Source organism: Panulirus ornatus, chromosome 57, assembly GCF_036320965.1.
Source record: "Panulirus ornatus isolate Po-2019 chromosome 57, ASM3632096v1, whole genome shotgun sequence".
Lineage (NCBI taxonomy): Eukaryota > Metazoa > Arthropoda > Malacostraca > Decapoda > Palinuridae > Panulirus > Panulirus ornatus.
Genome location: NC_092280.1, coordinates 5,295,422 through 5,311,882, shown reverse-complemented (window position 1 = coordinate 5,311,882; position 16,461 = coordinate 5,295,422). Strand labels below are relative to the sequence as shown.

Genomic DNA, 16,461 nt, shown 5'->3' with positions numbered 1-16,461 from the left:
AACTTCATAGAGGACTGGGCTCATGGTTTATGGCAATCATTGATAGAAACTAACTATGGAGATAAGTTGTTAAAAGATATCCAAAAACTGAACATTATCTGTGTACAATTATACAGGGTAAGCTAAGAGTCACTGTGCACCTACCGCGGATGATAAATATATGCAGAGAGTATACGTTAATACAAATCCTTTCCCAATATATATTACAGTTACAACAAATGTTGGGAATGGCACCCACATGCCTGTAGACACACACCTATAAATTTTATCTAGCTTGCAACACTGCTGGCCAGCTGCATCTCCATGCATTCACTACTTATCCAGTTTCATGAAACTTGGCAATTAACTGCCACACTGCATTGCAATGCAGTACAGAAGTGTTGGGATACTTTTCAGCAAACTTCTGTAGCACTTCATCAGTACATTGGTCTGCACTATGTAACACCTGTTCCATCAAAAACACTCGAGCCTCAAGCGATAGAATAATTTTCACCTTAACACCAGTTAGCATCTAGACATGCTTGTCTTCAAACAAAAATGGAAGTGACAATATGTGAGGAATGAAAGGGAGGGGGAGGTGAGGGAGGGAGGGATGAGGGGTTAGATGGTCACCATACGTGCCAAAAGTCACATTGGCCATTTGTTGTAACAATAATACCAAGAATGAGGTAGTTTTTGTTTTTTGTAGTATAGGTGCACAGTGACTTGTGTGTGCACCCTGAATATTGCTTCCTTTTAAAAATTCAATATTCTAATTACATTATTTTCAACAATTTCTCTAATACTTTGATTCCTTCCAATGTAATTATGTAACTGATATTTGACTCTTAAGACATTCAGTTAGTACATGTTCCCAAGTAAAATTACAATTGCAGGTGTCACACATTGGAGCAGGTCTGTTCACCATCAAATGACCACTGATCACTGTAATATGACATATATTGAAAAAGAAGTCTCAAAATGGCTATTCCTTTTGAAACAGGAATGCCATACTTAAAACTTTTCTTTATCCTCTCCAGTTTACTGTTTTAAGCTTTTAGGCCCCATCTAGCATGCCATATTCATCTAACATGATCATGTCATCTGGACATAAAATCATTGAGGTATAACTCATTTACAGATCACTAAATATGGCTGTTTTAGCCACAGCATCAGCTATGTCAGAACCCTAGACAAAATGTAAAAAACGGCATCAATATTAAACACACTCATTATATGAGTGCAATCTTACAATACGATCATGGACTTCATGAGAGCATAGCATGCAATCTCCACAATCAAAATATAACAAACTTTTTTGAAGACTGTACAATGTGACTGAAACCTGAATATCATACATTTCACCTGTAAATATGAGGGGTTCCTTTTGTAATTTTGCTATACAAGATTCTTTTTCAATAACTACAGCAAAGCCTATGCCTTCATCACATTTTGAACTAACAACAAACTACCTTTAACCTTTCACAAACAGCATTAGTATGATCCAGTGGTTTGTTGTTGACTGAATTCAGTTGTACTCATTTCTTCAAGTTGTATCAAGTTGAAAGAGTTACTTTTGTTAATGGAGAAGCAATTTTGCTTTTGGCTGTTTTCATCCATTTCTTGCAAAAACTGATCTCAAGAACATTCAAGGTTGGGAAACATGTAAAACCCACTTCTGGAATTGAGTTCAATTCCAAACTAGCTCTCATTGATGGCATTTTTCAATCTTACATTAAAAGGTATGTAAAACTTTGACTTTGGTTTGCCTCAGTCCTCTTAGCTTCCAAAACATACTTAAAGTAATGTAAGATGATGTTTATCAAAGCCTAAAGAGAAGCTTTAAGCCAAGTTCTTCACATCTTGCCACTTTAAGTTACACTGAGTTTTTCTTTTCATTCCATTATATTCATAAGCATATCAAAATTTTGAAACTTTCAAATTTGAGGATATCTTTGCTCATGTGCATGCTTATTCTAATGCTAAGATTATAATGGACAAAATCAACCAATTTCACAATATTTCTGGCTGTCAATCTACATGGTAAACCATAAAACCCCAGCATGGTTTGCTTATCTGCTCCCTGGGAGTCACTACCTTCAAAATAATTAGTGATTCTGTCACTCTATTCACGGGGCTTTAAACACGATGGCCCCATGTCAATCTTCTATTGAAAATTTCCAAAAACTTCACATGGAATGATAATGCCTTTCAATAATATATAAGGAACTGTTGATCTTGTTTGTTCCAAGAAATGAAAAACCAGAGTGAGTATTTTGAAGGTTTGTTGAAAGTGTTTGATGATAGAGTGGCAGATATAGGGTGTTTTGGTCGAGGTGGTGTGCAAAGTGAGAGGGTTAGGGAAAATGATTTGGTAAACAGAGAAGAGGTAGTAAAAGCTTTGCGGAAGATGAAAGCCGGCAAGGCAGCAGGTTTGGATGGTATTGCAGTGGAATTTATTAAAAAAGGGGGTGACTGTATTGTTGACTGGTTGGTAAGGTTATTTAATGTATGTATGACTCACGGTGAGGTGCCTGAGGATTAGCGGAATGCCTGCATAGTGCCATTGTACAAAGGCAAAGGGGATAAGAGTGAGTGCTCAAATTACAGAGGTATAAGTTTGTTGAGTATTCCTGGTAAATTATATGGGAGGGTATTGATTGAGAGGGTGAAGGCATGTACAGAGCATCAGATTGGGGAAGAGCAGTGCGGTTTCAGAAGTGGTAGAGGATGTGTGGATCAGGTGTTTGCTTTGAAGAATGTATGTGAGAAATACTTAGAAAAGCAAATGGATTTGTATGTAGCATTTATGGATCTGGAGAAGGCATATGATAGAGTTGATAGAGATGCTCTGTGGAAGGTATTAAGAATATATGGTGTGGGAGGCAAGTTGTTAGAAGCAGTGAAAAGTTTTTATCGAGGATGTAAGGCATGTGTACGTGTAGGAAGAGAGGAAAGTGATTGGTTCTCAGTGAATGTAGGTTTGCGGCAGGAGTGTGATGTCTCCATGGTTGTTTAATTTGTTTATGGATGGGGTTGTTAGGGAGGTGAAAGCAAGAGTTTTGGAAAGAGGGGCAAGTATGAAGTCTGTTGGGGATGAGAGAGCTTGGGAAGTGAGTCAGTTGTTGTTCGCTGATGATACAGCGCTGGTGGCTGATTCATGTGAGAAACTGCAGAAGCTGGTGACTGAGTTTGGTAAAGTGTGTGAAAGAAGAAAGTTAAGAGTAAATGTGAATAAGATCAAGGTTATTAGGTACAGTAGGGTAGAGGGTCAAGTCAATTGGGAGGTGAGTTTGAATGGAGAAAAACTGGAGGAAGTGAAGTGTTTTAGATATCTGGGAGTGGATCTGGCAGCGGATGGAACCATGGAAGCGGAAGTGGATCATAGGGTGGGGGAGGGGGCGAAAATTCTGGGAGCCTTGAAGAATGTGTGGAAGTCGAGAACATTATCTCGGAAAGCAAAAATGGGTATGTTTGAAGGAATAGTGGTTCCAACAATGTTGTATGGTTGCGAGGCGTGGGCTATGGATAGAGTTGTGTGCAGGAGGATGGATGTGCTGGAAATGAGATGTTTGAGGACAATGTGTGGTGTGAGGTGGTTTGATCGAGTAAGTAACGTAAGGGTAAGAGAGATGTGTGGAAATAAAAAGAGCGTGGTTGAGAGAGCAGAAGAGGGTGTTTTGAAATGGTTTGGGCACATGGAGAGAATGAGTGAGGAAAGATTGACCAAGAGGATATATGTGTCGGAGGTGGAGGGAACGAGGAGAAGAGGGAGACCAAATTGGAGGTGGAAAGATGGAGTGAAAAAGATTTTGTGTGATCGGGGCCTGAACATGCAGGAGGGTGAAAGGAGGGCAAGGAATAGAGTGAATTGGAGCGATGTGGTATACCGGGGTTGACGTGCTGTCAGTGGATTGAATCGGGGCATGTGAAGCGTCTGGGGTAAACCATGGAAAGCTGTGTAGGTATGTATATTTGCGTGTGTGGACGTATGTATATACATGTGTATGGGGGTGGGTTGGGCCATTTCTTTCGTCTGTTTCCTTGCACTACCTCGCAAACGCGGGAGACAGCAAAAAAAAAAAAAAAAAAAAAAAAAAAAAAAAAAAAAAAATCTTCCCAGTCAGTGATCTAATTAATAGTGGCTTAAAAGCATCTTGCAGCCACTTCAGATGATGAGGTACAATACATAGCAACATCATCTACAAAAGTGGAACAATTCAATGTCTCCAGGAATAGCATTTAAAACACTATACTATATTAGCACCAAAAAGGCAGATATAACACATAACATACTGCCCAGCGACACAACTCCTTCCAATGGGAATTCTATTCAATACTTGTAACCAATGCTCACTGAATTTCCTGTTTTGGAAAATTTTTATATAACCTTAATTATCTGCCTTGAAGGCCCATTTTGAGAAACAGTCCTTTGATCCTGAATCTTCAAAGAGCACAAAGAACAGTTATTGTATGATGACGATGATTGGCAAATTCTTTTATTATGAATCATTCTTTTCCCTTTAGCTTTCAAAGTTAACTAGTCACAGCAAAGATCTTACCAGGCTTAAAAATGCAAAACTAAGAGATATTTTCATACTTCATGGGAGTGTATCAAGCATTCACATTAGGTTAAACAAATCTAAAAAGAATTCTTAAGGGGCCTTAGGATGATGTTTTAGCACCTCACAGTGTATGTCAAACTTCCCAGGAGCAGTCAATTCAATGCTTCTTATTTCCCGTTGTAGTATACTGAATATATGTTCAAGCTTCCTTCCTGGGCTCTCACTTGATTCATTCTGATATATTCTTGTTATGCTACACAGTATTCTTGCATACTTAACAATTCTGTACCTTCCTTGTCAAGAGGCTTTCAGGTCCATTAAATCTGACTCCTTTGAACCTTCAATTAACTGTCAAGCATAATTCGTAATATATCTTTCTCGACTAAAGAGTTCTAGCTAGAGAGAAAGTATCTATGATGATTATTTTAAATGATGGAGAGAGAAAGAGGAGGGGGCAACAAGAATGAGCAGGACAGATGAAGGAGAAGGAGAACAAGAACGACCAGAGAAGGAAGAGGGAATGAAGCATGAGAGAGCAGAGAAGGGAGAGAGGAGACAAGAGGAGATGAGGGAAAAGGGGGAGGACTAAAGGTTTGGGGATGGGTGCACAGGGGAGAGTGAGGGAAGCAAAAATGAGCAGGAAAGAGGAAAAGGGAAGGGAGAAAGAATGAGGTGGGGACAAAGAGGGTTGGAGAGAAAAGGTGGAGATGTGGGAAAGAGAAAAGATTAGGAAGAGAGAACCTACTGAGAAAATGACAAAATTTTGACAAGAGGAATTCTCAAGGAAGGAAGCCTCTCGAATAAGTCAGAACATCCCAGACTTGCATCTGTTTATAGTTGTCCAATGAGTAATTCTATTACTGTTACTGAATTGAAGTTTCAAATGTACTGAAATGTGTTACTGCTAATTCAATAAAATATCATAATGTACTTTTCAGCCAACATGTGCACTATCTTCACCTTATGTAAACCACGAACCACTGGAAAACAAAAGAAAAGAGATACTGGTAGCTCCATCCAACAAGTCAACATGTATTACAGAAAAGGAATAACATATCTATGCCATTCATAATTCAAACCACATCATTTTGTGAGCAAGAACTTAAACAAGCCACATGGCTTAAGATGCAGTTTTATTTTTCTGACTACAAAAATTCTATACCCATAACTGGGCACTTTTATTAACTGTGAACTATGCACTTAATGCTGATAATAACTGTCCTAACAAAGAACTGAAAGTGAAGAGGTTTTCAATATTAACAAAGACCAACAACAAAGTTAAGCATAAGAATTATGTAGCACAGTAAATCTATGAGAGGTTAGAGGATCATACAAGACAAGAAATCAAGAGATGTGTGGAAAAAGAGATGGAGCCGCCAGTAATACTAAAACAATGGATACTTACCATGAGGACTGGGCCAGCCGGCGGTTGTCATCCGCCTCCAGCAGACGCAGGTACATGATAATGATCTACAAGAACAACTTATGTTAGCAAAATAAAATATTACAACAGGTAAAAGTTACATCCATCTGGGTATAAATTACAAAAAGCACATTTCAATATTGGAAAACTTATGAAAACCTCAAATAACAATATAAAAATTTCAGCAATGTAAAAAAGAATAAAAAAATTATGATACATTTTGAGATTACATCTAAAATATGTGACCTATAAGTCTTGAGGCTAAACAATGCCACTCCCTGATACGAAGTAAACCATACCGTAATACAAACGTGGAGTTCTGATCTAATAAACATAGTTCATCAAATATGTAAACAAGGACAGAATAAATCTGACACACCTCAGCAGCCCTAGTAGGATTAGCTTGCTAATCCCTCCCTTTACCCCTCTTCACACCATTACTTACTTGAGGGTACAGTAAAAAGAACAATGAAAGTAAATTAAATGAAACATTGTATGAAGTTCTGCCACCAGAGATGACTACACACATGGAGTTGCCAGTCCCATTCTATAACTGGATGTCTCTAGTGATTTACTCTTCCTTTCCTCTACTGCTTAATTTGTAATAATGGTTGTCTAGACATATGCGAGTGAAATCTTTAGAATTCATTACACACCTATTATGGAAAACGAATCTGTCACGTTCAGATATCAATGTTACCTCATCTATGCAGAAGCTGAACACAGCCACCACAATTAATCATTTATCAAAGTGTGATATCAATGGCACAACATACTAACCCTGTTTTCAAATGTGACACCACTCTCTACAGTGCTTTTGAGCTTACAACAACACTCAGTAGAAACCAGGCACACTGTTATCAAGATGGACCTAGTGAGGATATGTACCACCGAGTCACAAGGGCTACATCTTCCCACCCTCAGCACCGAAATTCCTGCAGATGAGGTAATGTGGGTTTGCACAGTACTTACCCACACAAGACTGCCTCCATCATTTATTGTGCTGTGTCCCCTCATCCTGCTTCCCCTACAGTGATACAATAGTGGAACAATGTCATTAACAATTTTGCATAGGTATTTTAACACAACTAATACCCTGGATCTCCAGGAACTGCTGTATTCATCACTAGTTAGGGACCTTCCCACACACCAATAAGTCATTCTTGACTAAGCTGAAACTGAAATTGGAGAACACTAACTAATGCCTGAGCTTTTGTCATCCATCGGTTGAAGCAAACATGTAACTGCTCTCTCATCCCCTGCCCTAACAATACCGAAACATCCTGAGCAAAGTCAAGACATCCATACCAAATACCATTACAGGCAGGTAGAGACAATGCTAAAATTAAATATATCAATTACACAGATACCACCACAGATGCCTACAACAACCTCTACAAAGTCCTCAGCACAAGTCAATTGTCAAAATTTCTGTGAAAACGTCTTATTACCTTATAAAGCTGCAGCAGATGAAACAAACCAACATCAGCCAGTGGTATAGAAATCTGGAAAAGCTGAGTAGTTTGAGCAAACTCTTTCGTTTCCCTGCAGTAATCATCTCCAAAGAATGTTTTGCCCATATTACCATACATGGATTTCTCCCTAGAACAAGCCAAATCCCTTTGCTCCATCATAGTCCTCTTTCTCTCAAAGCAAAAATAGCCACATGATTGGAAGACTTCATATCTCCTTGCAGCCAAAGTTCAAGTCCACAGTACTTTTAATGAGCTCTCAATGCTGTCACCCTAATCCTCAGCCTATCTGGTAAAAATCTGCGTTTGGAAAGGTTTACACAGGTACTGCATCCTTCAGCAAAATAGTGAAGTGAAGACATCCTCTACCTTCTACATCTTAAGCTTCTTTGAAATCTACCACCATAAACCAAAAGAAAGAAAAGCCATCAGTTTCTCTCATCTTTTCAGACTTTACTAAGGCTTTGCCCTAGTCAGTCTCATTCAACAAAAAAAGCCATTAATCATGAGCTATGGAAAATTTCATCACACACCTTAAAGACAGCCTCTGCACATGATGTCAAGACTGTGCAATTCTCACAGACAACCCCTACCTTTTAATAGCTCTTAATCTGTCATCCTAAACACCAAAAAGACAGGGCTTGTACATACTTCCTTTCATATCAATAATGCCAAGTGACTGATGCACCTCCTAAAAAGAATTATGCTAATGTTGTATCAGCACTGACTATACTTTCCTTGATTAAATCACCCTTCAGAACACCCTTAACAACCTCCTGAACAGGATAACAGTCAAACATTACCATCAACCAAACCAAGACTATGGTCCTGCATATCAACCTTGTTTTCAACTCTCTCTTACCTCGTCTCAACAGATTCAAGCTCCTGGAGGTTGAGCAGCCCACAAAGTTCTCAAGCTCACTCTGGATGATAAAGTAAACAAGAAGGAACATGCAAGTATATCATCAAATCCTCTAATCATCACTTCAACATTCGTTGTTCACTTAAGACACTTAGAATTCCAGCAACACCTATGAAAGTTTTTACCCAACTAGTTCTTCTTTCTTACGAACTACACAATGGGAACTATTAAAAACACTGAAGAAAAAGGAACAAAAAATTGAAAGATCCCATTACATCAGGAAAAAAGTGGCCGTCCTGACTCACCAACAATAATTTCAACTTTATATGAAATTCAAGAAACTAAAGCACCATTCTCACTACCATCACATCCTACCACTTGAGATTCCTCTTCCTAACTTGCAATTTAGCAGCACAACTGCATCACACCCAAACATGCTTGAAAGACCAGATCACCTGAACTAAGTGGATGTAGGATTTTCTGCTTATGAAATATTTCTAACCACAGAACCTAAAATTCAAAAGAACTTTACACCAATAGTTACTGATTACTGGATTACAATATAATGTTAATGTGTGTGTGTTTCTGTGAAGGTATGAGCAAACACTAAATCTTACTGCAATGATTAGCCCAGTGTCACTCACATGATTTTAAGTTTAATTTATCGATATAGCTAATGAAAGGTTAAAATACACCTGTATGCAATGGAAATCAAATACTAGCCAAACATGGGAGGTCGAGCAGACTGTATAGCAAGACATCATTTGTGTTTGGGAATCAGAGAGCCCTGAAGTACCAAGCCTCAGGATCCATGTCATGCCCTGATGACACAAAGTGCAGCTGTGCTCAGACCAAGGGTGCATTGTGCTCCTTTGTTAATGGGCTAAGGCACTATTATTGGCTAAGATTAGTGCCTGCTCCATCTTGCAAGGGTGCTGTGAGTTGGAAACCTTTACAGTCTGACAATACTCAGGGTACCCAGGCAATTTCCCTGCATAAGTGGACATGACAACAATCAGCTGGTTGGCTGAGAGACTGGTTGCACCTGCCCTACCTTTGTTCAGCCATCTCCCAAAGCACACATACAATTAACAGGCTGAAATACACATGGGTGCATATAGGCCCATCAGACATATTAGCCTCTATCAATCCAGCCAGCCACCTCCCTCAAATAAGTAACTGCATTCGTGTGTGTCTGCTGAGAGCCTATGTGGCTAGCAGACCTGGGAGCAAAACTATTCTCCCAGCACCAGGTCAGCTAGTATGCCAGCTCCCTCATCAGCTCTTGCCAGAGGACTCTCACAAATGCATCAATCCCATGGTGCTGAGTGCATATATGTACCTCTGCCAACTCTAGCCACAGCCAAACACAATGACCTTGAGAGCTTCAGCAATTCCCTCAACCTAAGGGTGTCTCTGTGTATGTCATCCAATCATTCCTGCCCAGGGAGCGTACCAGGTCACTCCATATGATCGTGGCCATGATGTCACCGTGGCTGCTGTTGGAAGACCTCCTCCCTTATCTCTTCTGTCTGCTGAAACTTTCTACTGTTTTTACTTACGGCGTTACACTTGAAGCCTTGTATGCCTTGCTTCCAACATGCGGGTCATGCACATGGTACTGCCTAGATGACATAAAGAATGACAATTGGTGTTTTAGTGGACACTGAATAGCAGAGTACCAAAGGGGAGTGGCACTAAGTGATCCTTATTTACCTAGATGCCAAAATGCTTTGTATCAGCAAATCCCAAAACAGCTAAGCACATGAAAGTACCATTATGGACCTACTCCCACATGTTCAATCTTCAGAAAACTGGATACAACCTTTGTCCACATAGGAATCTAGGAACCTTATTCTTATGCTAGTAAAATTCTTATAATTATGTACTGTTTCCCTGTTGCATGAATGTAGCTAAGTGTACGATAAACACACTTTCTTGTTATTAAGACTCAAGTGCATGAGTGATGACTGAAACCATATGTATTCAGTCTGATTTTCACCCAACCATGCACTGTAGGATTCCAACGAGTCTCAGGTTGACAGTAATAACCATTAAAAGGAAAAGTTATATAATTAATCTTTCAATACAGGTATTACTCCAAGAGAGAGATATATAAACTTTAGATACAAGTATAACAGCAATTCTAAGAAAAAAGCTATCAAAGTTGAACAGCTTAACAGAACATAAAACATCGCCACCATGCTTTACAAGAAGGACATCCCAATCATTGAGTGCTTCACCAAAAATCAGCAACCTCTACCTTCACTTCATCTTTTGTGTCTGAGTAATGACTGTTTAACCTCCCTATGTCTACAGCTCACAGTTCCTTGTATGTAATTTCTGAATATTTTCAGCCTTTAGTTCCATATAATTCAATATACTATTAAATTTTGCTAATCATTCTAATAACCATATTCTGCTATATTTGTGTTCCACCATAATTGCACCAGCCAAGCTATATACAAACTCCATTTCCATAGTGATAATCAAAAAATATAAATAAAAATGATACAAACCTTCACAACATGGTACACAAAATCTTTGAGGTCTTCCGCATTTTACCCATTTACAACCTTTAAGCACTTGTAAGGTATTAACCTCACAACATAGCATAGCATCCACCACAGGCTGGGAAATGAAGTTTTCTGTTAACTGATATAAAAAAATAAATAATAAATATGATACATTCTTGAAGCAAATAGCTTGGGAGGGCAAATATAAGTGGAAGAATTCTAAGCCAAGTCTCACCTTGTGAGGATGTTTTACGTGACAGCAGAAACCCAGTTCTTTCAGAAGTCGACGCTCAGCTTTAATGATCTGGTTCTTGAGTGCTATGTAGTTGCTGTCTAGAATCACAGGTTGAATGGTCCTGTAATCATTGTCGTGTTAGTGATTTGCTAAAATATGATACAGGTTCCCATATGCTCTACTGTACCATTACAAGATACAAGTTACAGATAACCATAACTTGTTACCAGTAATAGTAATGGTGGTAACCTTCAAAGCCATGCCATAATGACTGTTTTCACCAAAAGTACCAAACAGCACTTTCAAGTTCTGAGCCTGTATATAAAACCATTACATAAGCTACCACATAATCACTCAAGAATATAAGTCTACTTACTTTCCATTCTTTACTTGTCTGATGTGATTGAAAACATTTATGACATCTCTAATCTTCCGAGGTGCCTCTTCAATTTTGGAGGCTAAAGCGATGCAAGCCATTGCAGTGGTTTCCATTGGGTACCTCACCATAGACTTTGCATAGTAAAACCTTTGGAAGAGTACTTGGCCCGCTGCCATTGCAACCTGCAAAAGTAAATGACATATTCAATCAGAAATGCATTTCTACAATATTGCAATTCAAACAAAATGTTTGATAAATGCAAAACTTCCCAAGACGAGAGAGAGAAATCCATAAGAAAAAAAAAAAAAAGCGTCTATACAAATTCCTTCTATAAGCCCCTGCAGATACAAGCCTATAGAGTGGAGAAAGGATATGTAAAACAGAACATCCAAGTTCCGTAATGGCCCTGTACTTTACTTGCTATAAGACACGCTAATCAAAGGTGACTTCATGCTTTAAGTGTAACCACGTGAAGGCAGAGTCCAGTAACATGTCCAAACTATAAAAACATTCACATTTTATGTACACTAAAAAGAAAAACTGCTGTCTAAGTTTGGGAGAGTGAATGAAAATAAGGTTTTAAGGTGAAGTACAATAGCAGAGGGTGTGTGTGTTCGAGTGGGATAACATGGATGTCGAATTATAAATATAGCAAGAAATGGACACAGCAAGGAGACCTAGGGGAGCTGGTCAATTAATGGGTGGGAGAGGGTACAAAGGTCATAGGTACAATGAGGAATATGTGGAAGGAGATCACTACCTCTGAGGGCAAAAATGGACACATTTGATGGTATAGTAGTCCTGATGGCACTGTTTGGGTGAAAATTCGGGGCCCATGTGCAAAAGGACAGATGAGGTTGTAATGTTGGAGACAAAATGCCTGAGAAAAATTAGTAGTGTTAGGAGGATTGACTGAGTCAGGAACAAAAGGGTATCTGAGATCTCTGGTTCTAAGAGTATAATTGGGAGAGCTATTTTTTTATATTTTTTATTATACTTTGTTGCTGTCTCCTGCGTTTGCGAGGTAGCGCAAGGAAACAGACGAAAGAAATGGCCCAACCCCCCCCCATACACATGTATATACATACGTCCACACACGCAAATATACATACCTACACAGCTTTCCATGGTTTACCCCAGACGCTTCACATGCCTTGATTCAATCCACTGACAGCACGTCAACCCCGGTATACCACATCGTTCCAATTCACTCTATTCCTTGCCCTCCTTTCACCCTCCTGCATGTTCAGGCCCCGATCACACAAAATCTTTTTCACTCCATCTTTCCACCTCCAATTTGGTCTCCCTCTTCTCCTCGTTCCCTCCACCTCCGACACATATATCCTCTTGGTCAATCTTTCCTCACTCATTCTCTCCATGTGCCCAAACCACTTCAAAACACCCTCTTCTGCTCTCTCAACCACGCTCTTTTTATTTCCACACATCTCTCTTACCCTTACGTTACTCACTCGATCAAACCACCTCACACCACACATTGTCCTCAAACATCTCATTTCCAGCACATCCATCCTCCTGCGCACAACTCTATCCATAGCCCACGCCTCGCAACCATACAACATTGTTGGAACCACTATTCCTTCAAACATACCCATTTTTGCTTTCCGAGATAATGTTCTCGACTTCCACACATTCCACATATGTAGAATTTTCGCCCCCTCCCCCACCCTATGATCCACTTCCATGGTTCCATCCGCTGCCAGATCCACTCCCAGATATCTAAAACACTTCACTTCCTCCAGTTTTTCTCCATTCAAACTCACCTCCCAATTGACTTGACCCTCAACCCTACTGTACCTAATAACCTTGCTCTTATTCACATTTACTCTTAACTTTCTTCTTCCACACACTTTACCAAACTCAGTCACCATATGAAGAAGCAGGAGACCGAATTGGAGGTGGAAGAATGGAGTGAAAAAGATTTTGAGTGATCAGGGCCAGAACATACAGGAGGGTGAGAGGCATGCAAGGATAGAATGAACTGGAACAACTGACGTGTTGTCAATGGACAGGGCATGTGAAACGTTTGGGATAAATCATGGAAAGGTCTGTGGGTCCTGGATGTGGATTGGGAGCTGTGGTTTCGGTGCACTACACATGACAGCTAGAGACTGAATGTGAATGAATGCCGCCTTTTTTTTGTCTGTTTTCCTGGTGCCACCTTGCTGATGCAGGGGGTGGCAATGCTGTTTCCTGTGAAGCAGGGTGGTGCTAGGAATAGATGAAGGAAAGTAAGTATAAATATGTATGTGTATATAAGTATGTATCTGTGTAGGTGTAAGTTGATATGTATAAATATATGCATGTATATGTGCATGTATGGGCATTTATGTATATATATGTGTATATGAGTGGATGGGTTGAGAGGGATAAAGAAGGGGTGCTAAAATGGTTGGGCATAAGAGTGACGAGAGATTGACATAGTAGATATATGTCAGAAGTGAAAGGGACAAGCAAAAAGGGGAGACAAACAGTAGATGGAAGGAAGAATTGAAAAAGATTTTACGTACTTGGCACCTGAATGTACCAAAGGGTGAAAGGCATACATGGGAATGACTGAACTGAAGAGACATGGCACAAAGGTGGCAACATGCTGTCAACGCCCTGAACTATGGCATATGAAGCAAACAGGGGTAAACCAGAAAAATGTCTCTGGGGCCTGGTTGTATACAGGAGGTAGTGGTTTTGAAAGCTACAAAATGTACGTGTGCAAATGAAGCCTCTTTCATCTGGGTAGTACCTGGCTAATGCATGAAATAGCATACAAGTGGAAGGTGCTATGAATACATTGTACAAGAGAAAAGCTATCAGAAGCCGTGAAGTTTTTCTCAAAAGATTGAGGCATGTATATGAGCGGGCAAACAGGAAGTCAAATATTTCCAGGAGAATATGGGTCTGTGATGTCATCATGGCTGTTTAATTTGATAAAGGGTAGGGTGGTGGGGGAGGTAAATGCTTAGGTCTTGGAATGAAGAACACGTACCCAGTCTGTCTGAGAGTGAGCTAGGAGGTGATTTACTTTTTTATGTAGATAACATGGTGCAGGTGGAAGAATCAAATGAGAAACTGCATGTGAACTTGGGAAAAGTGAATTTGGGAGAAGATAAGAAAGGAAGTTGAGGGAAGAGAGACAGGTTAGCTGGAGTGTGCCTTTGAATGGAGAAAACCTGAAGGAAGTTGGGTGTTTTAGGTAACTGGTAGAGGATATGGCAGCGAGTGGATCCACAGAAGCTGAAGTGGGCCACTGGGTGGATGTGGGGCAAATATGGGCATGTTTGATGGTATAGTATCCTGTATGGAACTGAAGAGTGGACTTTACACAAGAAAGCTCAGAATGGATGGATGGATGGAGTGGAAAAGATTTCGAGAGCTCAGAAGGGTGCACAGGATAAGAGTGAACCAGAAAAATGTGGAGTGTTTTGGATGATGCATTGGATATGGATTGAACATATGAAGAGGTCAAAAGAAACCACATAAAGGTCTGTGGGGCCTGGCTGATGAAAGTGAACTGTGGTTTTGGTGAATCAGACATGACATCTAGAGATAGGTGGTGAATGAGGCCATTTCATCTGTTCCTAGCACTACCTCAGTAATGTAGGAAATATGAAAAAAAAATCATGCATTAACCATTTCCCGCATTTGCAAGGAAGAGCCAGGAAATGACTTAAGAAATGGCTTCATTCAACCACACTCTCTTGCTCTTATGCATATTGCATCAAACCAGAGCCCCCATCCACACCCTGGGCCCCATATACCTTTCCAATGTTTCCAACATATGCTTTATGTGCCCTGGTTCAGCTAAATGACAGCACATTGTCCCCTATATACCGTGATGGTTCATTTTGATCTATCACTTAACCACCTCACACCCTCTTGCATGTTCAGGCCCTGAAACCATCCTCCCACCTTCTCATTTGGTTTGATCCTTTCCCTTGTTCCCTTCGCTTCTAACTTGTATACCCTCTTAGTCACATATAATTACCCAAGATCCCATCTATGAGCTCCTGGAGTTACCCAGAATCTTTCAGGGAGCTCCTGCAGTTCCAATACTTACAGTAGCAGGGTAATGATGGGCCCCTTTGAAGAGAGGTTCTTTGACAAGATCATAATTCCAACCAATGATACAGCCTCACCAGAGGTGAATTTTCACTTAGGGTGTAACATCATGCAGATGGACTCTGGTAACACCCCAATAGTCACACTTTCCTATCTACAATCTGGACATCACCCACCCCAAGGACACTACAAACACCACACTTCTGAAAGCTTGCTCACACAGTACCCATCCTGAAACCCTCATACACACACAACTCCCACTCCAAGCACTACCCGGTGTTGCTATTGTCTTCAGTATTTAAACTCCTTCAAAAATTGATCCACGACAGAATCAACCAAAATATCCTTGTTTCACCTAAAGATCAAAGCTTTTGACCCAGTCACTCCCCTAACATACTACAAACAAAACTCATTATTCATATCTTGGATGGCTTCAACCAACCACAACTCCTTCCTACATGGTTTTACTGACTATAGATGTCACTGAGGAATACTTGAGAAAACTAAAAGAAATGTGAGAAATACTTCAGAAAAACTAAAAGAAATGTGAGAAATACTTAGAAAAGCAAATGGATTTGTATGTAGCATTTATGGATCTAGAGACGGCATATGATAAGAGTTGATAGAGATGCTCTGTGGAAGGTATTAAGAATATATGGTGTGGGAGGAAAATTGCTAGAAGCAGTATAAAGTTTTTATCGAGGATGTAAGGCATGTGTACGAGTAGGAAGAGAGGAAAGCGAATGGTTCTCAGTGAATGTTGGTTTGCAGCAGGGGTGCGTGATGTCTCCATGGTTGTTTGTTTATGGATGGGGTTGTCAGGGATGTGAATACAAGAGTTTTGGAGAGATGGGCAATTATGCAGTCTGTTGTGGATGAGAGGGCTTGGGAAGTGAGCAAGTTGTTTTTCACTGATGATACAGCTCTGGTGGCTGATTCGGGTGAGAAACTGCAGA

The 16,461-nt window shown here is 40.0% G+C and overlaps 1 protein-coding gene across 2 annotated transcripts in view; it reads right to left on the bottom strand.

The window, feature by feature from the left end:
- Positions 1-16,461, bottom strand: part of LOC139766122 (cyclin-L1) — a 73,574-nt gene that overhangs the window by 23,632 nt on the left and 33,481 nt on the right. For both annotated transcript variants that reach the window (XM_071694345.1, XM_071694346.1), the window contains 3 exons: positions 11,429-11,613; positions 11,053-11,173; positions 5,950-6,014 (listed from right to left, as the gene is read on the bottom strand). In XM_071694345.1, the coding sequence (XP_071550446.1) occupies positions 5,950-6,014; positions 11,053-11,173; positions 11,429-11,613 (371 nt within the window). The remainder of the gene's footprint in view (positions 1-5,949; positions 6,015-11,052; positions 11,174-11,428; positions 11,614-16,461) is intronic.